The 26,984-nt window shown below is 43.7% G+C and overlaps 2 protein-coding genes across 10 annotated transcripts in view; one reads left to right on the top strand and one right to left on the bottom strand.

The window, feature by feature from the left end:
- The first annotated feature begins 1,214 nt into the window (after positions 1-1,214).
- Positions 1,215-26,616, top strand: BTBD2 (BTB domain containing 2). Of its 5 annotated transcripts, none has more exons than XR_011600401.1 (10): positions 1,215-2,056; positions 5,964-6,083; positions 7,261-7,417; positions 9,192-9,297; positions 11,277-11,474; positions 12,742-12,934; positions 14,633-14,720; positions 17,108-17,254; positions 18,295-19,914; positions 25,029-25,111. XR_011600401.1 is itself a non-coding variant. In XM_070943791.1 (10 exons), exons 1-9 carry the CDS (start codon positions 1,215-1,217, stop codon positions 18,454-18,456), a joined length of 2,013 nt encoding a protein of 670 aa, XP_070799892.1. In that variant the 3' UTR covers positions 18,457-18,459; positions 26,133-26,616. The 5 variants fall into 5 exon arrangements, 4 of the variants coding, with proteins under 4 accessions (XP_070799892.1, XP_070799909.1, XP_070799901.1 ...); XM_070943791.1 differs by lacking the exon at positions 25,029-25,111 and adding an exon at positions 26,133-26,616 and having other exon boundaries at positions 18,295-18,459; XM_070943808.1 differs by lacking the exon at positions 25,029-25,111 and adding an exon at positions 24,551-24,619 and having other exon boundaries at positions 18,295-18,459.
- Positions 23,710-26,984, bottom strand: part of CSNK1G2 (casein kinase 1 gamma 2) — a 103,040-nt gene continuing 99,765 nt past the window's right edge. For all 5 annotated transcript variants that reach the window (XM_070943880.1, XM_070943896.1, XM_070943863.1 and 2 more), the window contains one exon: positions 23,710-26,516. In XM_070943880.1, coding sequence (XP_070799981.1) covers positions 26,462-26,516 — 55 coding nt within the window. In that variant the 3' untranslated portion in view covers positions 23,710-26,461. The remainder of the gene's footprint in view (positions 26,517-26,984) is intronic.

The following is a 26,984-nucleotide window of genomic DNA, read 5'->3' as shown; positions in this document are numbered from 1 at the left end:
CCTTGCTCCCTCCTCCACCCAGCAGCAGTTACTTACCTGCCTGCGGGGAAGGAAAGATTTTTGATGCTCCCTGCCAGATTCCCACACGGAAATTCAATGAGGAAGTTGGCAAGAAGCAGGAAATCATTCCTGTTTTTCTATATCAGTATGTTCTCTTTTTGTTGTGTATGTGTTTTTCATAGTTGCCCCTTATGGGTAAAGGAAGTATGGGCATAAGTGTTTTGCCTTAATAATTTGGTTTGGCTTGTGCGATCAGCTTTTGTCTGTTAGTTCTTTATATTGTTGGCTTCCGTCTTCAAAGATCGTCTCCTCTGAATGGAAACCTAGTTTTATAAATGGAAACAATATCTTTGAATGGAGTTTTCTAGACTAAAAACCAGGGTTCAGCAATTCAGGAAGAGACAATTTTTTTCCCATTCTTATGGAGGATTTCTTATTCTTTGGGAATTTTTCTTTCTAATATGGGGTTTCCTTTTATTCTTCCGGGGAACACATCCACATTATCAAGTGCTACAAATCTACTTTAGCATTTCATTTAACTAGAATTTAATCTGTTTTTATCCTATGGTATCCATCACCTGAGAATTATTATAGGGTGTCTTATAAATAAATATACAGGTGGTGCAATAGCCATTCCTATACAAAGTATTTTTTTTACCCTGAATTGATCTATCCCAGAATGAGATACTTATAATTATTTTTAACAAGGAAAAAAAAATACACCAGAGTTTTCTTAAAAACATTTTAACTGCTTTTCTAAATCTGTGAGAAACAACCCCTTTTTTTCTCTTTGCCTGCTTGAAACCACAAACACAGATACACTTTATTTGATGGAGAGAAGCGAGTCCTAAAGAATAAAAATAAAAAAAATCAGAAAATATTTTCTGTCATGACAAGACTTCGTATTTCAAACCGCCTCCCACCCTTTTCTTTCTTTAAAAAAAAAAACAACTTCAAAATATCTATTTCCAAAGGATCAGGATGTCTGCCCGACACCCCCCCCCCGTTCTTCCTAAACAGAAACCCTCCCCGACCGCGTTTTCAAAGCCTCCTTTCTTTCCTGAAGCGCCTCAATGTCATAATAAATCCCCCCTTTTTTTATAAAAAAAGATCCAGAGCCATGGCAATCAATCACAACCCAACCGAAGGGGAAAAAAAGACGCGCTTCTCTCTCTCTCCTTCGCCGCCTCCTCGTAATTAATAGCGGGGCAGGCATGGCAGCTCCTCCTCCTCACCCACCACCGCCGCCGCCCTGCCCGCTCGGGCTCCTTCGCTTCATGGGCCGCGGCCGCTGCTGCTGCCGCCGCCGCCGCCCGCCTTCCCCAGCCGCCCCGCAGCCTCCTCCTCCTCCTCCTCCACCGCCGCCGCCGCCGCCTCGCTCGGGCCTCCTCCTGGCCGCCGCCCTCGTCGTCCTCTCCAGCGGCTCCGGCGGCCGCCCACTCTTCCTGCTGCAGGCGGCCCCTCCCCGGCAGCCGCCTCCGCGCAAAATGGCGGCCGGAGCCGGGCCCGTCGGAAGCGGCGGGGGCTGCGGCAGCCTCTCCTCCAACGCATCGGCGCCGTCACCCCCTCAGGCCGGCAACGGGCCGCCCCCGCCGCTCCCCGCTTCGCCTGCGGCCGCGCCGCCACCTCCACCACCACCGCCACCCTCGTCCTGCTCCAACAGCGGCGACGGGCCTCTGCTGCTGCTCTCGCCGCCTCAGGCAGCGCTGCCGTCCCCGCCTCTCGCCGTTGCTTCGCCTCAGGCCTCCTCCTCCTCTTCCTCCTCCTCCGGGCCTACGCATAACCACGGAGCGGGAGGAAGGGGCAACAACCCGCTGCCGGTGGCGGCCAGCGGGGCTGCGGCGGCGGCAGCGGCCGCTGCTTCGCCTTCGGGCCCGGCCTCTTCTTCGCCTTCGCCGCCGCCGCTCGGGCCTCGGGAGACGGCCTACAACTGGCAGGCGACGAAGCCGACGGTGCAGGAGCGCTTCGCCTTCCTCTTCAACAACGAGGTGCTCAGCGACGTCCACTTCTTGGTGGGCAAAGGCCGCGCCGGCGCCCAGCGCATCCCGGCCCACAGGTCGGAGAAGGGGGCTTTTGGGGTGATGGGGGGGGGGCTCCGTTTCTGAGGAAGGGGGGTCTTGGTGGGTGGGTTGGCGGGAGAGAAATGGGGGAGTCGGGTCTCTTTCCTTGGGGGGGGGGATGCTTGGGAATTGGAAGGGGAGGAGGAAGGGGGTGCAGAGCCCTCTTCCCCATCTCAAGGAGGAGAAAGATAAAGATGGAGGTCCTGCCCTTGGAGATAAGGATAGGGTAGCTGTCAGTGGGGCTGAATGCAGCCTGTGGGGAAGGGAGAGGTCTGTAGAGGCCCTGGAGGTGTTTATGGGAGGGTGGGGATGTCAGTCATTGGAGGTGAAATTGAGACCATTCCTAGAATGGAAAGGGACCCTTGAGATCATGGAGCCCACCCTCCTGCTCAGTGCAAAAAAAAAATAAAAAAAATAGTAAGTTAAAGCATCCCCAAGGAACGGCTGGTTTGCTCCTGCTTGAGGTTTCCACAGCAAAAAGGGAGTGTCCCTCTCTTGTCCTCCAATCTTATGCTGGACTCCAAGGCAGCTGGAGGAAGGAACAGGGGTGGCAGATTTGGGATTTAATTTAATTAATTCAATTTATATGCCGCCCCTCTCGAAGACTCAGGGCGGCTAAAGAGTAAGGGGAGACTGAAATGAATGAGGTAGGATGGTTGGGGGTTGAAGAGGGGGGGCAGGCATTGAGGTGAGGGACGACGGGGACGACCAGAAGGCATTGGGTAGAGTTTATTGCGGATAAATAGCTTTGAAAAGGCTGCTTCTCTGTTTTTGTGGCTTGTTGGCGGGACTGGGTTGAGGGCGTGAGGATTGTGCCACAATAGGGTGCAGGATTTCAGAAAGTCAGGCAAAGCAGAGTTAAATTTGGCCTGGCTTTCACAAATAAAAGTCCCCGGCATTCTCAAATGCAGAGTTCGGATACGCTGTGGGGTGGCTGATTTTTCTGTGCAATATCACAACTGAACTGAAGAGGCTGTGGGCCATTTTTTGCTTAATGCACCCATGGGCAAGACTTCAAATAATATGAAGGGATGGTTCAGTTGGAAACTCCAGGGAGGATTTGGTCCACAACAATTCTAAGGGACAGGCTAGGTCTTGGCTTGTTTGCAGCCAGTGATTTAGCATTAAGATAGTTGGTGCCAGACTGTGCTGGGTTTGCCTGAGGTTGATTCGCTGCTGGTGGTGGGGGTGGTGTTGTGATCTGATTGTGTTGTTTGATTTGTACAGAAGTATTAAATAACATGTTCCTGACTTGAAGTTCGGAAATGATTTATTAACATCTATCTCTGTGAAATCTTATATAACAATGTGAATTAATTTCAGAAAGTTTGCAACATCACGTATTTCCTCAACATGTACGCACATTAACGCGTTGCTATAACACTGAAATCATATCTATTTGCTGCTTCTAAATAGAGCCTTTGTACCACTAAAGAATGGAATTCAAAACCCTGACCAGGAGTGCAGTGCATCTCATGACACTTTTGCACAACAGAGCTGATGCTTGCTAAGAGTAAGGAGAGCAATTGTAAAATGAAAGGTTTCTGTTTAAAACCCTCTTTATGCATGTTAAGATACCAAACAGGACATTTTTCTTGAAGCTGCTGAATTGCACACAGCTTTACAGAATTATGCTTATATGACAGTGTAATATTTTTCCAGAATATGAAAAGTTTTTAAACCAGGCTTGGGCTAAATACAGGTAGTCCTCAACTTACGACCACAATTGAGCCTCAAATTTATGCTGCTAAGTGAGAAATTTGTTAAGTGATTCACTGCAGTTGTTAAATTAGTAACACAGTTGTTAAGTGAATCTGATTTCCCCATTGACTTCGCTTGTCAGAAGGTTGCAAAAGGTAATCACATGACCCCGGTACATAAATACTAGTCAGTTGTCAAGCATCCGAATGTAAATCACTTGACCACAGGGATGCTGCAACGGTCATAAGTGTGAAAAATGCTCATAAATTCACTTTTTTCAGTGATGATGTAACTTTGAACAGACACTAAGTGAACTGTTGTAAGTCGAGGACTACCTGTGCTCATTTTTGCATCATGAGGCCAATAACGTGTTTGTCCCTCATTCTTTGTTCTTGGATTTTTTTTTCCTGTAGCAAAACAGCTTTTGATAAAAGGCCCTGAATTTGGTGTTAAGGGCTTAACAAGAGTAAACCTTAACACAGTTGTAAAACATTTATTGACAGAAGTTAAAAAGTCTTTGAACTGTCTCCTCCCCCTCCTTTTAACAGCCTTCTGATCTGGAGTCAGAGAAACCCTTCTTCACTTATAAAATACAATGTTTCCTTAAAGTCAATAGATCATTGACAGGCAGGAAATGAAATTTAGCACCTCTGCCTGGCCAGGAAGATCCTTGCTGATATAAAGAAGGTAACAAACAATACTGTATTTCCTCTAACCATAAAAAGCTATATTTCCTGCTTTCTCGTGGTCGTAAGAACATATTTCACTTACACCAAGGCTAAAAAACATATATAAACCTTCCTGATATGCGGGTCCGTTGCCAGCTGTCCCAGAAACACGCTTTGTACTATTGCTGACCCAAATAAAATAGAGAAACTTCTCCCCAAGCAGCTGCTTTTTGTGTCTTCTTTCCTTGGAGTAAGGAACCCAGGGAGATTCTCACAACATATATACCAGGGGTGGGTTCTACTTACCTTTACTACCGGTTCGCAGCGGGGCTGCGTGCGTGCTCTTCTGCGCGTGCACAGAAGTGTTTTGATGACGTCGGGGTCGGTGGGCGGAGCTTCCCACCAGTTTTACTACCGGTTCTATAGAACCGGTGCGAACCGGGGACAACCCACCACTGATATATACCAGTGATGCAGGGGTGAAATGCTCCCGGCTCGGACCGGATCGCCCATTCCAGTAGCGATGGAGGCGGGTGGTTCGGAGAACCGGTAGCAAAAATCCCTGCCCCCCCCATGCCCAGCTGAGTCGCACAATCATCAGAGGCTTTTTTTTTTTTTACTTTTAAAAGCATTTTTTCTACAACCTCTTTGGCCAAAAAAATGCTTTTAAAAGTAAAAAAAAAAAAGCCTCTAATGATCGTGCGGCTCAGCTTGGATTGTCAGAGGCATTTAAAAGAAAAAAAACCTTTTTTTCTTTTAAATGCCTCTGACGATCCCAGCTGAGTTGCCTGATCGGCAGAGGCTTTTTAAAAAAGCCCCTGCCATCAGGCAACTCATTTGGGATCGTCGGAGCCTTTTGAAAGCATTTTTTTACAACCTCTTCCCTGAAGAGGTTGTAGAAAAAATGGTTTTAAAAGTAAAAAATAAAAAAAAAAAATTGGCCACGCCCACCCAGTCACATTACCTCCACCACCACCACCAAGCCACACCCACAGAACCGGTAGTAACAAATTTTAGATTTCACCACTGCTAACTTTTTCTGGACTGAGTGCCCAAAGCGTGCGCACATGCGAACCCCCAAAATACAATGCGCGTAGGGCCCCTCACACACGTCCTGTCCCCCGCACATGCGCAGCAGAGACCCGAAGAACAGCTGGCCGGTGGGAGGCACACGCGCATGCACAGCAGAGTTGAACTGAGGCAACGGCTTGCGTGCCATCAGAGAGGGTGCTGCGTGCCACAGGTTTGCCATCACAGATATATACAATTTAAACCACCTTATGCCACTTTATTTAGACATTGTGTACTATACCCACAAGTGTTAAAGTATCCACTTTTATTTCAGCCTGTATGTCCTGGAATCTGATTGAATGAATTTTCAGTATCATTCTCAGTAGTATCATTTATGTAAATCTTAACTCGGGGGGGGGGGGGGATGAAACAGGGTATTTAACTATGGAATAAAAATAGATGAAAGATTGAGAACGGAATCCAGTCAAGTGAGGCCTTTCTTGTTTCTGTTTTTATATGTCAGGTTTGTGCTGGCTGTGGGCAGCGCGGTCTTTGATGCAATGTTCAATGGCGGGATGGCTACAACCTCCACGGAGATAGAATTACCTGATGTAGAGCCTGCTGCTTTCTTAGCTTTGCTGAAGTAAGCCTGTTTTTATGCAAGTAAAGTGATTTCCCCCTCCACATCCCCACACCCCAATTGCAACCTGTCTGCAATAGGATTGGTGCAGTGCTATTCTGGGCATTCATTTTTATTTTAAATATATCTTTTAAAAGGGGTCTAGCATATAGTTGTTTTAGGAAGATATACTGTTTCCTAGATGGCAATTCTGTATTTTTAGAGCTTTTAAAACTGGTTTCCTTCTTTCCCCCCAGCTCCCATATTTATGCTTCTCTCTCTGATTTTTCATATGCCCCCCTTTTTAGCCTGGATCAGATTAATTTCTTTTGGCTCGCATGCTTTTAAAATGCGTATCTGAGAAGTTGGGGCTTGAATCTTAAAATTTCAGGAGTAGTATATTGAAAGATTGCCCCTTCTGCTTCTTCATTTCTTCTACTACTTCCAGGCCTGATACCACATTTTTTTTACCTTCAAAACCTGGCAATATAACATTTGTTTCCCTTTGTCAAGCTGGAAGCCTTGTAAGTGTGGTTTCCATTCAGTTTATAAGCCCTTAGTAAAGATATGGGAAGGAAAGCTGGTGAGTCACAGTCCCAAAATTGTCCCATTATGATCAGCCTGGTATTGCAATTTAATTAACTGCTATAGATATATCTGGATCTGATCGTCTCATGTGTCCTGTCAGAAAGGCAGACGATGTAATGGATATTGAATTAAGTATTAAAACCCCCAAAGACACTACATAAATTTAGACATTTTATAACAAATGCAGGTTTTCAGGTTTGCCAAAATAATGTCCAGAGAGCTGGATTAGAATATCTCAACTGCAAAAGTCACTGACTGGCTTGGTTTTAAAATCTGCAAATCAAAAATCAGAAGTGTAGCAAATAAAAATATGTACCCTATATGCTAGTGTGCTGTCCAGGGCAGCATACTCTGTCTAAAGAGTTCCAATTTTAAAAAGATGTTCCTAGTCCTCATGGATTTACAGGTGAGATGAATAGTCTCATTTTTTAATAAAAAAAACCCTGTTATTGAATTGGTACCCAATGGGAATTCACCTCTTAATTAGACAATAGAAAGACTTTCTACGTAACAACTAATAATCTGACATTTCTGATGTATTTTCTCCAGTAAATAATGTGGTTTTGAGTGGAATAATATTTTTCTCCGCCTCCCTCTCCATTTTTCCTCTTAGATTTCTTTATTCAGATGAAGTTCAGATTGGGCCAGAGACTGTGATGACGACTCTTTACACTGCAAAAAAATACGCAGTCCCTGCCCTTGAGGCTCACTGTGTGGAGTTTCTGAAGAAAAATCTCAGAGCAGATAATGCATTCATGCTTTTAACCCAGGTACATTTGCCTCTGAACTAGCCTTTTTGGTTGAAAGTTCTTGGCGTGAGTCGAGGAAGATGCTGACACTGGCTACAAGTAGTCCTCGACTTATGACCATTTGTTTAACCACTTTTCGAAGTTACCGTAGCACTGAAAAAACTGATAACCAATCTTTGCACTTGTGAGTGTCACCGCATCCCTGTGGTCACATGTTCAAAATTTGCCAACTGGCAAAAAGTTATGAAGTTGCAGCTTCTTGGGATCGTGTGATTGCCATTTGTGACCTTCTCGGGGGGCTTCTGACAAGCAAAATCAGTGGGGAAGCCCGGTTCATTTAATGACTGTGTGATTTGCTTAACACCAGCAGCACAAAGATTGCAAAATTGGATCTGACTCATTTAACAATTGCATCACTTAATGACAGACGGTCCAGACCTAACTGGTCATAAATCAAGGATTACTTGTAGTTGCCCACCTTCTCTGATCAATCCTCTGCAAAGCTATCAGTTTTCATCTGCTGCTGAGATAGATCCTTATGAACTTCCATGGTAAAGCCTAGAGATTTTCATGACTTCTGGTTAAAGTTAAAAACTGGGGAGAAAGCAAACACATTCACCAAGTTAGCAGTGGCCTTGGTCAGTGGTGAAATGTAAAATTTGTTAGTACCGGTTCTGTGGGCGTGGCTTGGTGGTGGGGTCATGTGACTGGGTGGGCGTGGCCAACTTTTTTTTTTTTTTACATTTTTTACTACCGGTTCGGGCGAAAGAGCCTTGATGGTACAGTGGTTAATGCACCCTGTTATTAACACAGCTGCCTGCAATTTCAGCCTTCCATCCTTTCTAAGGTAGGTGAAATGAGGACCCAGTTTGTGGGGGCAATAAGCTGACTTTGTATAAAAATATACAAAAGAATGAAGGCTATTGCTTAACACATTGTAAGCCGCCCTGAGTCTCCGGAGAAGGGCGGCATATAAATCAAATTAAAAAAAAAAAAAAAAGAATAAATAGTACAAAATGCTTTAAAAAAGTAAAAAAAGGGTTCTGACGATCACAGCTGTGCCACGCGATCGTCGGAACCTTTTTTTTTAAAACTTTTTTAAAGCTTTTTTTTACTACCTGCGAACCGGTAGCATTTCACCCCTGGCCTTGGTGCTTGCTAGCATCAGTGGAGTACATGTGGAGCAGCAGTGTGTATCCAAGTGAAAAGACTTTTTCTGGTATTGCTTACAAACCATGGAATGCAGTTCAGGCGGAATTAAAATTCAACCTAGGAATGGGCCTACTCTCATGTCTTATTTGGTTCTCTGAATTGATGCCAATGATTTTAACATTTAAATATAGATTTATGTGTCCATTTTCGTGATTTTGTTTTCCTTTGATTTGTTGCACATGGTCTCGGTAACATTTTCAATCCTAAAGTGTATAGTTGGCTGAAATAATAATTTGCAAACCACCACAAATATATTTGCAAACCACAGGCAAAGTGGAGAAGTCCTTAAGGAAACTGTAGCTCGCATGGCTTGGATGCCATGATACCATCATATCTAATTTAACCCAATACCAAATGCATAAATTATGACATATGGTTATCACTTCGTATGAATTTTGTAGAAATTTATATATTTGTAGGACGTTTTCATCCCATCCTTTTGTGCATACGGAGCATGTATGCGTATGAATCTTCACCCTCCTACAAAGTAGGGGATGGAATGGGATTTAAAAAGTCCTGAAGTTAACACACTCCTCTACGTGCTCCTTCCATTTATTCTTACTGATTGATGGCTATTTCTTAGGCAAGACTCTTCGATGAGCCCCAGTTGGCCAGCCTTTGCCTGGAAAACATAGATAAAAACACCTCGGATGCCATCAATGCCGAAGGCTTCACTGATATTGACCTGGGTAAGCTTCTCTCAGAATTGAAAGATGTTCCAGCAGTTTGTGCTAAGTTTTTTTTTTGCTTGGGTGCTTCCCCCTTTCTCTGAGGTGACACAATTGATAGAGGTGTCCTTCTGTCTGCTTTTCAAAGTATACCCAGCTGTAAGATAAGCAGTTTAAATTGGGCCTGTTAAAACCTCTATTTAGGCTCTTGTCCCTGCCACTGTCAAGTAAAATTAGAATAGATTACGCAAAATTGTCAGCCTGTTTAGTTTGTCTTATTTATACAGGTTGCAGATGTCAGTTGTATTTCTAGTGCAGTTTATTTCTTTAAAGGAAGTTGATTCGGCTCTTCGGTTTGATAGCTCGTGGAATTGTTTACAGACAGATGAAAGGTTGAAGAAGAAAGCCAAGGTCATTCAGGTCCCAGTCCTTAAAAGTTGCTGCATTGAAGGGATGAATGTTTACAATTGAATGTTTACAATTTAGGTGCAGCCTTCTGCTTCAATCTCGGGAAACAAACGAGGGTTTTTCTGCTGTGGAAAGTCTTTTCTTCTGTACAAAGTCTTTTTAAAAGTTCCGGAGTTCAGCAGAACCTCCCCTTAGATGAAACCTTAGAGATTCAAGCATCCATCTGTGAAATAGAGACAAATATTATCCCTTGCATGACTGTTTTTCCACACATATTAGCTTAAGAAAAAAATTCTATCCATGAAAAATTGACCTGTCAAGAAAAGTTGTGATTTAGCCTGACTCGTGAAACACAAGTTTCTTTGTAGAGGGATTTTTAAAATATATATATATAAAATCATGTGAGTCTTTTTTCCTGAAGCGGAGCAAACTAGATGCTTGCCTCTTGAGCAGCATTCGTATATTGACCAAGTCAGTTTCAACATCCCTTGCCATGCTTTTGCGTCAAGTGATGGACAAAGAGCGCATTTGGTCCTAGCTGTTCACCAGCAGCACATGATGTTACAAAATGCATTGTCTTGCTAGTTTTGCTATGTGTGGAAAGTTGCCAGCAAAAAAAAAAAAAAAGCTAGATTTCTGAGGTAAAATTCCCCCAAGCTCTGTAGAACAACAGGGCAGTATATGTATGGAGCAAGCAGCTTCTGGAAGGAAGATAATAGTTGCAGCAACTTGCCATCATCGTCTCTATGTAATTGATGTGGATTTCTCCTTCCCCCTCTTGCCAGTTTGTCATCTGGAAGGTTGATTTGCAAACAGTTGTAAGGGTTCTGTTTCTCTGGGAGACATCCTACCTCTCGCTGTTTAATTTCCACCCATTGGGGGTGACTTCCACTAGGGGTGACATGATAGCAGTGTTCCAATATCTAAGGGGCTGCCACAGAGAAGAGGGGTCAACTTATTCTCCAAAGCAAAGAAAGGCAGAGCAAGAAGCAATGGATGGGAAGTAATCAAGGAGAGAACCAACTAAAAACTAAGGAGAAATTTCCTGATAGTGAGAACTGTTAATCAGTGGAATGACTCGTCTCCAGAAGTTGTGGGTGCTCCAACACTGGAGGTTTTTAAGAAGAAATTGGACAACCATTTGTCTGAAATGCTATAGCGTTTCCTGTTTGAGCAAGCTATTGGGACTAGAAGACCTCCAAGGAGCCTTCCAATTCTGATATTCTGTTATCTTCAAATTGCCTTGGGTTCTGCTTGTGATATTTCTCCAGGCCTCCGCTGGCCAATGTGGTGTATTTTATCTTGGCTCTCCTGTAGGTGTGTTTTTCTAAAAGATGCGCTAAGCTCAAATGAGGCCTGGCAGGTGCCTGTATAAAGGACTGATTCTCCAGGATTCTCTATAAAGCGGAGGTGTAGAGCACTTCGTGAACTGGTAGTTCAGGCTATTAAGTACAGTATTTGAAGTTAGGAGATTTTCAACACTGGCTGATTTTGACAGTGAAAGCATTACCCACCCACCCATGTTTATCCTTATCCCAAAATAGCGATGAAAGATGAATCTTGTTGGTAGTGACGTTCTCTTTGTCTGATAGATACCTTGGTCGCAGTTTTGGAGCGAGACAGCCTTGGCATCCGGGAGGTGCGCCTCTTCAACGCAGTGGTCAGGTGGTCAGAGGCTGAGTGTCAGCGGCAACAATTGCAGCTGATACCAGAAAACAAGCGGAAAGCTTTGGGCAAAGCTCTTTCCCTCATTCGCTTCCCCTTGATGACAATCGAGGAATTTGCTGCAGGTATTTGGGGGCGCTTTCTCAAAAGGGGGGTTTTAAATCAGCAAAGATCCGGTGGGTTAATAACTTTATGCCAGTGAGGGCATTTATTATTTGAAAATATTTCTGCTCCTTCGTTTTGATTCTGACTCCCTGTCCTTACCAGCTACTTACTGCCAAAATAAAATAAAAATAAAATAATAATGGCAGTTTAGGTAATGGGCCAGTCTGTATGTCCTTCTTACCCACAAAAATATTCCTATTTGCTTCTAATTGGGCATGTTTGCATTTTGTACTAGAAGGTAGATGGCAAAGAGACAGTTGTAACCAAACTATGAATGCCTGCCTTCATATATACCCACAGTTACCCAGATGAAATCAAGTCATACTTTCTGTCTTACATGCATTTTATACTGTGAGCCAGTGGTGAAATCCAAATTTTTTTTACTACTGGTTCTGTAGGCGTGGCTTGGTAGGCGTGGTGTGCCTTAGTGGGCGTGGCAGGGGAAGGATACTGCAAAATCTCCATTCCCACCCCACTCCAGGGGAAGGATATTGCAGAATCTCCATTCCCACCCCACTCTGGGGCCAGCCAGAGGTATTTTCCGATTCTCCAAACTACTCAAAATTTCTGCTACCGGTTCTCCAGAACCTGTCAGAACCTGCTGGATTTCACCCCTGCTATGAGTCCTTGCATTCGTAACTAAATCTGAACATCTGCTTCCCTGCATTCATCTGATGGTCCCTCATATATGGATCATCCTCAAGATATTTGGATCACTCTCCTGCTCCCCCCAGCACCCTCCCGACCTCTGCTGTGCATTTTGCAACTCCCTTGCAACCTTGTGCGTCCTCCCTGACCCCCATGGCACCTCTCACGCACACCCTCATACCTTCGCAGCGTAGCACCTCTTGTACTATGCTATACCATTTGGGTATGCAGCCACTTCTTTAGTTCTAACTTAAACTTCGGTGGGCCTGGGACTGACTTGCTGACTTTTTTACAGACTGGTTGTGGGAAGGAAGTTGCCTCAGCTAAGATTCAGTCCACAGTGGCAACTGGAGCTGCAGGGATTGCCATCATTAAGCGATGCAGTCACACTTTATGACTGCATCGCTTAGCCATGGAAATCCCAATCCCAATTGCTGTCATAAATTGAGGACTACCTGTAAACATGATCCTAAAGAGAGAGCTGGTTTCTGGGAAGAAAAGCAAGAAAAAAAAATGTATCTCAGTGAAAGTAATGATCCTCTCACCATGATTGTCTGAATTCCTTTCTGCTTTCTGCAGGACCAGCTCAGTCGGGGATCCTCACTGACCGTGAGGTGGTTAGCCTGTTCCTTCATTTCACTGTCAACCCCAAGCCACGGGTAGAGTTCATCGACCGCCCTCGTTGCTGCCTGAGAGGGAAAGAGTGCAGCATCAACCGTTTTCAGCAGGTGGAAAGCCGCTGGGGGTACAGTGGGACCAGTGACCGGATCAGGTATTCTTTCCACCACCGCTCTATTGACCTAGCACTGAAAACATCATATTTCATATATTTATTCTTCAAACAAAGTTCGCAAATTCAAATGAGCAAAACAAAGAAAATTAAAATGTTACAGGGACGATAGGCATGTTAGTGCAATTACACACACACACACCGGGACCTCTTAAATATGGGGTGAGGTCCACCGAAGTTTAAGTTAGAACTAAAATTGTGAAAGTTAGTAGCTGAGACAACTGAATCGGATAAAATATTTCTGACTCTGACGACCCTGTTACCAAAATCAAATTTTTGGCAATCGAGTTTAAAACAGTTTACATTAGTTTAAAGCGGTTGTTTGCACATGTTATATTATGATTAAAACTAAAAAAGTCATTTACAGGTAAAACATTACTAGGTACAATTTTTTTTATGCAATGCCTAAATCTGACCGCAAGTGTTGCAGTTCTAAACTATCCAAACCAAGAATTTCAAGCTATCACCGAGTTCCCAGGTGGGGAAGTTTTGTGGTTCATCCAACTGTCTTGGGAAATTTTGGAAGAACTTTGGAAGATTATCCCAGTCTGATGTAATGATTATCAGCAGCCTGTCATTTAAAGCAGGTCTGGATATCTGAATTACATTCATCAACAGAAATGACAGTGCCCCTGTGTGGAAGGGGCAGGGAAGAAGCCTTGGGAAGAATTTCCATGTTTTGCTTTTGAATGGTGCGCTCAAAAAGTAGGTGGGCTGGGATAAAAGTGGGCACAAACCAGGAGAAATTAAAATTTTAAAATTAAATTAAAAAGTTAAATTTTGAAACCTCTATAGTTTGAGCAATGAAATACAGGGAATATCATTGTGGGACCAAAGGCAGACAAATGAAGCTAGCTTCAGATGATGGACCCCAATGGTGGGACATGGCTAAGAAGGGGACAAATACTGATTCATAGGTGCAAAGGGCTAGGTGTACCCCCCCATCTGAGGGATACTGCCTTCCATACAATTAATCTCCCATCTATATCCCAGTTAATGTCCCATCTATACCAGGGGTATTCAACCTTGACTACTTTAAGACTTGTAGACTTCAACTCCCAGAATTCCTAAACTGACGGAATTCTGGGAGTTGAAATTCTGAAGTCTTAAAGTTGCCAAGGTTGGACACCCCTGTCCTCTCTGATATTTTGTGGAAGAATTTAAACTAGGGCGATTGTGCCACCCAAGCTGCCTGTGATATGTTGATCTTTACTCCGGTAACAATAAGTGGATCAATAATGCCAACAGATCACATAGTTTGTTGTCGTCTTGCAGTTGAACAGCCTGAAATTGATGCTAATTAGTTTATTCATTTTTACTTCATATACTGGAGTAAAAGAAAGCCTTCCTTTAGGTCCTTCTGGGAACAAAACAAATGGTAATCAGATGCATAAAGTAACAAGCATCTGGCACCACTTCAAAGGTTTGTTCCCTTTTTTGTTTCCATCCCATTAATTTTTATTTGAAACGATGGTATGCAGATCTAGATTGGGGGCTATTGCTGACTTGCTCAGTTATTTTCAACTCTCAGGTTTTGGAAGTGTTGGGTATTCAAAACAAGGCTGTCTCCCAGAGGACAAAGAAGAAAGAGAGGAAAAACTTTATAACTGGAGTAGCCTCTTTTCTTTCACAGTGATTTGGTCTGTCTATTTATTTATTTATTTTTTGCAAACTCTGCAGGTTCTCTGTCAACAAGCGGATATTTATAGTTGGATTTGGGTTGTATGGCTCGATCCATGGCCCCACAGATTACCAAGTAAATATACAGGTAGATAACTCTCTGGATATGATTTGCATGAGTGGGTTGTGAAGCAACACGGGTGAATTTACAGGTACATCATTTCCTCCATTGATGGCAAACCTTTCAGGCTCCACACAGGTCAAAAAATTGGAAAATGTCTTACTTGACAGCTGGCATGTCACATCCCCAAACAAAAGCAGAACAGTTATTATTATTATTGTTTAGACTTCTATACCGCTTCATAGTGCTTTACAGCCCTCTCTAAGCGGTTTACAAAGTTTACGAAGTTAGCATATAGCATATTGCATATTAGCATATTGCATTAGCATTAGCATATTTCCCCCAACAATCTGGGTCCTCATTTTACCCACCTAGGAAGGATGGAAGGCTGAGTCACCTTGAGCTGGTGAGATTTGATCTGCTGATCTGCTGAACTAGCAGTCAGCTGAAGTAGCTGCAGTACTGCACTCTAACCCCTGCGCCACCTCAGCTTTTAGTTCTTTACATTTTAATATCTAAAACAGTCCAATTATGTGTGTTGCATTAACAGGCTGCATTAACAAAGGGATAGAATCAAGATCATGTGAAGTGTTAATACCTTTTTATAATGCCTTGGTAAGGCCACACTTGGAATACTGCATCCAGTTTTGGTTACCATGATGTAAAAAAGATGTGGAGACTCTAGAAAGAGTGCAGAGAAGAGCAGCAAAGATGATTAGGGGACTGGAGGCTAAAACATGCAAAGAATGGTTGCAGGAACTGTCTTGTTTAATGAAAAGAAGGACTAGGGATTACATGATATCAGTCTTCCAATATCTCAGGGGCTGCCACAAAGAAGAGGGAGTTAAGCTATTCTCCAAAGCACCTGAGGGCAGGACAAGAAACAATGGATGGAAACTAATCAAGGAAAGAAACAACCTAAAACTAAGAAATTTCCTGACAGAACAATTAGTAGAACAACTTGCCTCCATAAGTTGTGAGTGTTCCAATTATGGAAGTTTTTAAGAAGAGATTGGACCACCCCAATGATGCCCTCGAAGTGATGTCCCAGTATCTGGAGGCCGTGCGGGTCTGGATGGGGAGGAACAGGCTTCGGCTTAACCCTTCCAAGACCGAGTGGCTGTGGATGCCGGCGTCTCGGTATAGCCAGCTGGTGCCATCTCTGGCTATTGGGGGCGAGTCACTGACCCCCACAGAGGGGGCTCGCAACTTGGGCGTCCTCCTGGACACACGGCTGTCTTTAGAAGAGCATATGACGGCCGTGGCCAGGGGGGCTTTTTATCAGGTTCGCCTGATACGCCAGTTGCGCCCCTTTCTGGATCGGGACTCCTTGTGCACAGTCACTCATGCCTTGGTTACGTCACGCCTGGACTACTGTAACGCTCTCTACATGGGGCTCCCCCTGAGGAGCACCCGGAGGCTCCAGCTGGTGCAGAATGCGGCCGCGCGGGTGATTATGGGAGCGACGTGGCGCTCCCACGTAACACCTCTCCTGCGCGAGCTGCATTGGCTCCCGGTGGTCTTCCGGGTGCGCTTTAAGGTGTTGGTTCTCATCTTTAAAGCGCTCCATGGCTTAGGGCCAGGGTATTTGCGAGACCGCCTGCTGCTACCGATAACCTCCCACTGGCCAATACGCTCTCACAGAGAGGGCCTCCTCGGGGTGCCGTCGGTCAGGCAATGTCGGCTGGCGGCCCCCAGGGGGCGAGCCTTCTCTGTGGGGGCACCCGCCCTGTGGAATGAGCTGCCTCCTGGAATACGATTGATCCCGGACCTCCGGACCTTCCGTAAAGCCCTGAAGACGTTTTTATTTCATCAAGCCGGCCTAGCCTAAATGGTTTTTTAATTGGGATTTTAAATTTTATGGATTTGGGGTTTTAAATTTGGGTAGCCAATGATTTAATTCTTTTAATTATCTTAACTTTTGCATTTGTATGTTTTTTAATTTTGGCTGTTCACCGCCCTGAGTCCCTTCTGGGAGAAGGGCGGTATACAAATTAAATTAATAAATAAATAAATAAATAAATATTTGTTTGAAATGGTATAGGCCTAAGAGCTTCCTGCCTGAGCAAGGGGTTGGACTAGGAAACCTCCTTCCAACTCTGTTATTCTGAATGTGATCTCCATTCTCATGCAGCCTTTCCAGCCTCTAAAAATTATGCAAGAATGGAGCATGCTTTTGAAAATAGTTGTGTTGATGTACATTGCTGTGCCATCCAAAATGTTGTGGTGTGTCAACTTTGACCCGGGTTTCATAGGTTCGCCATCCCTGCCCCAGACCTTGTTATCAGAAAGGAACTTTGCTGTTTTTCTTATAAACAAAGTTATATTAGAATTTTTTTTAAAAAACCCATATGTTCCCAAAAAATAATAATTCCATTTTCCATTTTCTGTCTCTTTGCCTTCTACCTTTTCAGATAATTCACACAGACAGCAACACCGTCCTGGGCCAAAACGACACTGGATTTAGCTGCGACGGATCCTCCAATACTTTCCGGGTGATGTTTAAGGAGCCTGTGGAGATCCTGCCCACTGTCAGCTACACAGCCTGTGCAACGCTGAAGGTGCTCGGAGTCTTGGAAGAGGGAATATTCTTGAAAGAGCAACTCTTTCTGCAGCTTTTTCTGAATTTGCTTTTCTTGGTGGGGGGAAAACAAGGAACAACTCAGGAGGCTGATTTTAAGATTTGCTAGCTATAGTGCCCTGTTTTTAGTCCTGAATCTCTTTCAGGATGGTGATAGGATGGAAGCAGAGAACCTGGGTGATTGGTTATACTTGTAAGGTACAAGTAGTCCTCGACTTACAACCATTTGTTTAGTGGCCGAAGTTACAACAGCACTGAAAAGAGTGAAATGGCCATTTTACACAAAGCATCCCCATGGTCTCGTGATCAAAATTCAGATGCTTGGTAACTGACTCATATTTATGACGGTTACAGTGTCCCTGGGTCATCTGATCACTTTTTGCAACCTTCTGACACATCAATGGGGAAGCCAGATTTGCTTTACAATTGTGTTACTAACTTAATAATTGCAGTGATTCACTTAACAAACCGTGGCAAGAAAGATTGTAAACTGCAGCAAACACATTGAACAACTCTCTTGCTTAACAATGGAAATTTTGGACTCAATTGTCATAAGTCAAGGACTACCTGTATACTCTCGGGTGGGGTATCTTGGACTCCGAGAGGAAAGGCAGAAATGCAGTAATTGAAAATAAATCACTGGCTATAGACACTTTGGGGGGGCGGTTAATCAGGCCTGCTGTAGTCCATACAAGAGCCTTGGTGGCACAGTGATTAGAACGCAGCACTGCAGGCTACTTCTGCTGACTGACTGCAATTTGACAGTTCAAATCCCACCAGGCTCAAGGTTGACTCAGCCTTCCATCCTTCCAAGGTGGGTAAAACGAGGAGCCAGATTGTTGTGGGCAATATGCTGACTTTGTAAAACCACTTACTGAGAGGTGTAAAAGCACTATGAAGCGGTATATAACTCGAAGTGCTATTGCTGTAAGAGTCAAGGGATGGTCCCAGCTCAGTAGATCAGCTTCCTGACTCAAAGAAGGCCACTCTTACAACTTTGCTTTTCAATGCTTCATTTAGGGACCCGACTCTCACTATGGAACCAAAGGATTGCGGAAGGTGGTCCACGAGTCACCAACCACGGGAACAAAGACCTGTTTTACTTTCTGCTATGCCGCCGGCAACAACAACGGCACCTCAGTGGAAGATGGACAGATCCCAGAGATCATCTTCTACACATAGCAGGTGCTGCTGGAAATTCGCCATCGGACAGGCTCGGCGCTCCCTTCCCGCCCCCTCCATCTGAGACCGCCAGCTTGTTCTGCTACAGTGATAGGATGGGCTCCCGTTGGCAGACTCGGATTGGGCAAGCACTCCCAGATTGCACGTTCTCTACATCCAGATGCATGTCGGCCTTGCTGGACTGAGGCTGGCAATCTCTCCTGTTTGTGTTGGCAATCTGGCTGGGTGATTTCCTTGCACTGAATGTAGCTGCTTTTACATCTAGTCATCCTCGTGGAGGAAACTTAACTCTCATGAGAAGTGACTCCCCCACCCCCCACCAGAGATTTCCCCTCCCCACATTTCTGGCAGGCAGGAGGCTAGCATGGGGTTGGTGGCGAAGGCGTCTTAGATGGTTGGTATATCAGCAGAGTGGTAGGGCTTTGTTCCCATTGCCCTTGTCCCCTCCCAGTTGTCTAGCAGGACAAATGACTTGTTCTCTTTGGGGTAATTGTGTACACAGCCTGAAGGTGGGGTGTGTGTGTGAACCTTTTGCATGACAAGCAGCATTTCAAGACAATCCTTGACCCTGAGAAAATAGCAGAGCTAAAACAGGCCAATCAACTGACCTTCCAGTTCAGTGTTTCTCAAACATGGCCCTTTTAAGAGGTTTGGATTTCAATTCTGGGAGTTGAAGCCCAAATCTCTTAAAAGGGCCATGTTTGAGAAACACTGTTCCAGTGTGTGTTTGCTGGCTTTCAAGGGAAAGTAAAGTGTGAATTTACTTTACTGACCTGATCTGACCCGATATGTCAGATTGGGACCCTGATCCAGACAAAGGCAGCCCTGCTTGGTGTGGATAATGCAGATTTATTAGGAGGCTAATAACATTTGGAGGATGACATCAGGAAAGGCTGCCTTAAGATCTACTTTACACGACTTTTCCTCCTTGTGTGCGAGGTTGCTGAAGAGTCTGCAGCAGATTGTGGGTCTCCCTGCTCGTGGCCTTGGCGAGCAGCTTGCAACCACGTGTACTTGATCATTGTAATTAAGAGAAGCATCTAAATTTCTGGCCTTTTGTCCTCAGAAAGTTTCTTCTGCTGCTAATATAGTGCAACTTAACAATGCATTTTTGATTCTTGTTACCCTAGTGACAGGCTGGTGCTGTGGTTAGTTTGTGTTTGTATGCGTGTGTGTATTTCCCCTTAAACAGGGAGAGAACCCCCCCTGTCTCTTAAGCCATTTTTTGCAGAAATTTAATTCAGAGAGAGAGTTCAGGAATTTTTTCAGGAGGAAAAATGCCTTTTTACGTTCACGAATTCTTAAGCTAGAATATGGTTCTTATGGGGTGGGCAGAAAAAGCATGTTTTTTTTTTTACCATTGTTCAGATGCATTCAGGGTGGCTCTAGGCAACCCCAGCTGTATGGCAGAACAGCTTCCCCAGCTGTGCTTCCACTTGCGCATAACTTGGACTAACAGTATGTGGCAGTCCCTGACTAAAAGGACTTTTATGACTCTTGGCCAGGTGTTGCTTTATTCCCTCGTGCTTGGTTCCTCTTCCTATTAGTAAGTCACAGCTGTCAGTGTGCTATGGATGCTACTTTCCTACATTTGTTACTTTGGGAAAATTGCAATATGAAGCAAGCAATCCTAGAAAGTATTTGCGGGCGCTATTCAGATAAGTGCCCCAAAATATGATGGTGTGGGGTACTGGGTCAGCTTTTTACTCTGGTGGGAGGGTAAAACTAAATCCCACTGTGATGATCTACAAATTCATTTATCCATTGTTACTGCAAAATCGTCCACATCCATGATTGTTTTGGTCAAGGATTTGGTGTGATTCACCCAAACTGTATACATGCCCTTCTCCAGAGCAAGTAATAAATCAGCAAGAAAGCAGTTCAATTCTCTGAGAAATAGTTCCTCATACTAAATATCTGTGCAGTTCCTCTACGATAAGTCAGTTGTGTTGTACATTTTGTTTCTCAGTGGAAATTCACTGACTTGCTTTCTCCAACCTGGTGCCTTCTTGAGGTGCTGGACTGCAACTGCCATCATTCTCCAGCAACAATTTGGGCATTACTTTGGGAAACCTGCTTTTAAATATGACCCCTTCAATTTATCCTGATGGCATTAAGACTTAGTTTGGTTCACCAAAGTTGAGTCCATCTTCCTTTGATTCTAACAAGATATTTGACCACAAAAAGTCTTCAACTGGGACAGAATCTTTAATCAGGAAAAAAGGGTTGCCCTGGATATTTTTTTTTTTTTTTTTTTTTGCCATTCTCAGTAGGTGTTTCCCTTTGAAACTACTTGTCTGGAAATACAGATTACTCCACAGAAGTCCTTGAGCCTTATGTCACGCAAGTCTGTTTTTGAATCTCCCTTGTATAGTTAACCACTGTATAATGTGTACGTTTCTATTCTGGCCAGTATGTAGAATGGAACCATTATCCACTTACTAGCTCTCCATCAGCAGACAGTAGAGAAAATATGCACATTGGTGATTTTTATCAAGAGGCTTATTCAATATGCACACATTAGTTCATAGGGCTCTAAATTTTATAGCTTGCTTTCCTGCGGGGATTCTTAACATCCTCTTACCTTCACCACCACCACTCTTCCAGAGAACTGTTTTCTCAGCAATGCGCTAATCTGTTTTTCTGTAGATGAAAAATAATCATTGAAAAGTTTCTAAAAAGGCCTACTTAAAAATAGTTTAAAGGTAGTTTGTAGCTCTGACTGCAGGCTACTTTAAGTTGGATGGCTGAAAGCATTTCAGTCATCCTTTGAAATCCCTTTGGGGGGGGGGGGTGTTGTAGGTCTCCGATTGTTGTATAAAATCTGGTGTTTATTAAAATGTTACCAACTGAAAGGAAAATTCAGTTGAAGTTCTTGGAGCCTGACACAAATTCTAGCATTTGCAAATTAATCTTGGTGATGCCAAGAGCAAACTTTCAATAGTGTCACCGATTGCTCATGCGATGCTATACAATAACTGTATCAGAAACTGTATTATTCAGCGTTTCACCACCTCTCCTTCCTTTCTGTTTGTAAATAGCAAGTGAATAAAGGCAGCAAAGTTGTCTTTAAGCATTTGTGTGTGTGTGTGTGTGTGACATGAGAGAATGGGTACCCACAGCCAAGTTTAAATTGCAGATTCAATATGGTTTGTGTGGAGGAGAGCCCTGCTTTGATGAAGCCTAGACCAGGGGGTCTCCAACCTTGGCAACTTTTAAGACTTGTGGACTTCAACTCCCAGAGCTTTGCTGGCTGAGGAATTCTGGGAGTTGAAGTCCACAAGTCTTAAAAAGTTGCCAAGGTTGGAGACCCCCTGGCCTAGACCATCTGCAACAGAAAAGCTGTGGCAGTTGTTGACAGTATCGGCGTGATGGACCAAGAATCAGACAGTGAATGTAACAGCTGCTTCTTGAAACTATTTTTGGATCAGTAGGTTGGAATTCAGACACCTGCTTATCTACTTCTGTGAAGCTCAACCATCAGTTTGTTTTGATTCCCAGATTTTCTTGAGTTTGTAAATTAGGTAGGAAATCACTTTTTAGAGGAGGGCTCATTGTAGACAGTCAGTTATTGGGTTTCTCTAGTCTCGAGTTCAGGATGCTCATTTTTGACAAGGAATGCTGGTAAGGAGAGTTGCGTCCTCTGGCACATAGGCATACATTTGACAATTCTCTTGCCAAAGAGTAACAAGAGTGTTGGAGCAGAAACAACTGGCAACTGCGTCAGATGAGCCTGCAGTTTCATTTAGGAAGAAAAGGCCTGAAATGGGTGAACAAGCCTCCAATCAGAAGGATGCATCATCTCTGCTAGTATGTTCTGGAACAACCTGGTGGACTAAGCCAAAATGAGGTTGTCATCATCATATAAGCCATCATGTTGCGTGATAAGATGGTTTATTTGTTTGCATATAGCAAGCGAACACAGCAATTTGGGGTTTTGTTAAGCTGAGTTTAGGGCAAAACATTTGGATGAGTCCAACCTGGATGTTACTTACCATAGATATTCATAAGTGGGTGGGTTGTACATTTGTGAGTAGAGAGAGGAACTGATTTTTTTTTTTGGAATGCTGGGGGATTAAGGGAAAAAAAGGATGCTCATCTCATGTCAGAGGCTACTGGGATGCATCCATTTAAGGGGGAAAAATGGAGCACAGTTGCTCAACTTCAGCACCTTTAAGATGGGTATGGAATTCTGGGATTTGGAGTCCTCCCATCTTAAAGGCGCCAAGGTTGAAAAAGACTGTTCTAGAGACTAGATGCTTTCTCTCTGCAGGGAGAGAGAAAGCGTCCCTCTAAAGAGGGACTCCCTTTTTACAGGGAGTCCTTGATTTTCAGTTACGTAGCAATTATTTGAAGTTACAATGGACCTACCTGGGGGTGGGGGTGGGGATTTATGACCCAGATATAAAGTTCAGATGGTCATTTCCACCCCTTGGTCATGTGACTGCACTTCAGGCGCTTGGCAACTTAGCCCACATTTACGGTTGTTTGCAGCGTTCTAAGGATTTTCTTAAAGACTGCCACATTCATTAAGGACTGCCACAAAATAGTTCATAAAATTGGTTCAATCATAAGATAAACCTGCTTTATGACTATGGCAGACTCCATTATGGTCATAACTTGAGGACTACCTATACAGCACTGTTTTACTTTCCCAAAAGAAGTCACTGAAAATTACTTCCACTCTTCAAGACAAAACATCTCTGCTTTTAAACCAAAACACGAGGAAACATTTTTGCAGAATTTATTTTTTAAGTTTTTTTTTTAATTTTTAGTTTTTCAGGTTTTTTTTCCCGTTTTTATTATCTTTTTTTAAAAAGCCCTAACTTCTATGGCTTCAAAGAAGCTTCAAGAGAAACTTATACACCATAACCTGTGTACACTTTTTTAAAGCAGTAACTAAATTTGCAATGCCACAATCTCTCTTCTGCTTTGGAGCTACACCAGTACAAATCTCATTTCTATTCAGTCTTGAAATTACCTTTTTCTTTTGTTACATAATTAAAAAACAAAACAACCACACAATTAAGTCTGCAAAATTCTTTTTGATGCAAATCAGACAACATGGGCCAAAACATACACCTGATAAGACCAGAGAGCTTGAAAGGCCAACTACAACCTTCATTGATTTTTGTTTTCTGTCATTTGAGTCATCCTTTAAAACTTTGTCACATTCAAAAAAATAATAATAAAGAAAAAAGGAAAAAAAATTGAATAATCCACATTGCAACTGGTAGTCCAAGCACACTCATGCACTCTTTACATAAACATTTTAATTTTTTTTAAATTTCTTTTACACCTTCCTGGGATTGGAACTATATAATTTTTTTTTCAGCACAATGCTTAATAAGGCTGTATTCTGTTTTTCTCTTTGCACTGTTTGGGAAACAAACTCAAACACTGCACATATCTAAGCAATCCTATTTCAATGGAAGTTGCCCAAATTAAGAATTTTCCCTAGGACCTCCTGTATTCCTCGTGATTCTAGCATGGCAGAGGCACTGCTGTTAACAAAGTTTATAAACTAAGATCAATAAAGTGAGATCATGTTCTGAGTTTTAGTCCCTGCTTTCCTTTTTTAAATCTTATTTCAAATGGCCACAAAAAAACATTCATTCAAATAGGGCAAAGAAATTCATATCCACCTTGGAAAAAAGCACAAAGAATTAAGTGCCAGCTTTTGAAATAAAACGGTTGGGCTGGGAAGATCCGCACCCACTCCATCCCCTTCAGAGTCATCTGCAGGATTGCCATCGATTACGCAACCCCGAAAGGAGGGGGTTCCAACTCTTTAAAACCCACATTGGCGGGGAGGGGGGGGGAAGGTTTAAATCTAGTTCTAGAAAGTGAACAACTTCAAGGCTATAAGGTGAGGAGGCAGTAACCCTCTCATAATTAGGAGGGGGTGAATGAAGTCCAATAGATACGGTTTAGCACTAATGTGGCGGCGAATGTGGCGAATTTTAGAGTTGCACTCCTTTGGTCTGTAGCAGTAACCCACCCACCCGAGTGCTCTTTAGTTTAGCAGAGACCAAAGTATTTATTCCCCCACCCCACCCCCAGTACTAACCCTGCCACCATTTTTCCCCAGCAGGCCACATTCCAAGTGCCAAGTAATTACCACACGGAGTGAAAAGACAAAATATTTCGGAGCAACACGGGGCCAATTGTCTTATCCCTTGGTATAAAAATATATCTAAAGAAGTAACGAAGCCGCGCTGCTATGGTCACAATGCTGAAGCAGCTCGGACAGGTGGTAGCTTTGATGGCCGCAGACCAGCTGTTTTGTTTTGACTTGGGTCAACCGGAAGGGAGAGGCGTGTACGTTCAATCCAGGCGTTAACGGGCCGCAGTGTACCCAGGCACAACTTTTGTCTAAGGCCGGGGTAGACATGTAAGCCTAGTGATGGAATACGAAGGGATAAAAGCATGAAAGCCGGGTGCAGGCTTTATTCTAAAGCCATCTCTCCCTTCCCTGGCAAGGTAGATTTTGGCTTGGCTTGGATGTTTTTCGTAACAGGCCTGCTTGCTCCATTTCCGTACTAATAACAGTCATATCGGTGGTTCTGCAGGAGCCGATTCCAAGCCATCACCCAACTGGGAAGCTGGGAATGGAGGCGGCTGTTGGGTTCTTGAGAAAGAACAGACCAAAACAACAAGAGTGGATTGTCCTTGCACAACGCTTCGTCAGTGGGCCTCCTTCTCTCCACCCAAATAGAAGTTTGCTGCCGCCTATTTAATTTCAAATGAAATTGGCAAGTACCCAGGTGCTGTGAGGGCCACCAATATGGAACGATCTCACCCAGTGATCCTGTCCATGTAGGTTTCACTTTGGTCATGAAAAGGTCCCCTTCGTCTCCACGTTTCTCTTAACAATGGACGTTGGCTTTGGGGTTTAATGTTTGGCAGGCTGCCGTTCCTGAGATCCAAGACTTTTGCCCTTAATTCTCTCCCACCTGGGAGTGGGTAGAACTTAATTAACATTTGTTTAAAAAAATATCTAAAATTGGATCGTTTTCAAGACACAGATGTTGCTGGTATTGCTACAAAAAAAAAGTGCACTGAGAAATGAGGAAGTGTGTAAATTAATTCCCCAGCCTCCCTCCCCCCTCCCCCCCTGCACGATACATTTATTTTTTGCCTCTCGTGTTATTTGGGGTATGGGGACAAAGGATCCCTAAAGGATGTCACCAAAGGGTAATTTGGCAGGGCTGGAGAAAATAAACTGGGGGGGGGGAAGGAAACCAGGGAGACATTGGGGTGGGGGACATCCTTAAAACTTAAAGCAGAACCAAACAAACAAACAAAATAAGCAAAACCATTTGCATCGCCACGACAGGAAAGGCGTAGGGGTGGAGGAGATGCTGCGGCATGAAGGCATTAAACACCATTTTTAAATTAACTTAAAGAGAGACTGAAGCAAACAACAGAGAAGAAGAAATACGTGCAGGGCTGCTCTCAGAATCATCACTTTGCTTCTTCTAAAGGTAAACAAGTAGAATTGATTCCCATTTTCTGTTTTTTTTTTTGTTTTGTTTTTTTTGTTCCAAAAGCTATTTGAGGAGCTCCAAAGAGGGAGGTGGAGGACAAATAAACTGACAAATGGAAGGGAAGAACAACTGCTGCATAAATATTAATGCTGTTTTTTTTTTCCTCTCTCTCTCTCTGTGGACCAGGAGGAAGAGGAGGAGGATACTTGAGCAAGAAGTCCAACGTGCTTTTTCTGCCAGTGCCTGCCCCACCCCTCCGTTTGCATCTTCTGGGAAGAAGGGAAAAGGAAAAAAAAATGGATGGGGGAAGCCCCTACTACCCCCATGTGCCTGCTAGGACAGTCGAAGCTGCCTGTGTCCCTACCCACCAATAAAACTGGAGTGGGAGAGCAGGTGGGGGAAAACAGTGCCCCCTCCTATTCCATCAAGATCCATTATCCTTAGCCAGGAAGTCAAAGGAGGGTGGGGGGAAACGCAGTCCCAGTAGGATCCTGGCTTCGACCAACAGGAATATTTCACTTGTGGCGTTGGATAGTTTTCCTCTTCCTCCTCTTAAAGAAACAGCAGCACCTAGGAAGAAAGGATATCCACGTTATATTACTTTGTATTATTATTTAAATGGAAGGAGATGACATTTTCAGTTTGCAAAACATTAAATTGAAAAAGATTATTTATTGGGTTTTTATAACGCTTTTATACTTTATAAGGCGGTGAATGAATCTAATATTCCTTCCTCCTATTTACCATACACAACAGCCCTGTGAGGTGGGTTGCACTGAAGCAGAATGAGTGGCCCAAAGTCACCCAGCTGGCTTTCATACCTAAGATAGGAGGTAGAACTCACAATCTCCTGCTGATTGACCCAAAGTCACCAGCCGACTTTCATGCATAAGGTGGCACTAGAACTTGCAGACTCCTGGTTTCTAGCTTGGTACCTTAATCACTAGGCTGCACTGTCTCCCTGACACTACAGGTATGCAGAGACAGAAAATCCACATACCTGCTCTGGTATGTGGCTCAGCAGACTAATTAACATCC

Source organism: Pituophis catenifer, unplaced genomic scaffold, assembly GCF_029215685.1.
Source record: "Pituophis catenifer annectens isolate HBS135680 unplaced genomic scaffold, rPitCat1.0.hap2 SCAF_1, whole genome shotgun sequence".
NCBI lineage: Eukaryota > Metazoa > Chordata > Lepidosauria > Squamata > Colubridae > Pituophis > Pituophis catenifer.
Note: the sequence above shows the minus strand (reverse complement) of the source record. Positions and strands in the feature narration are given on the sequence as shown.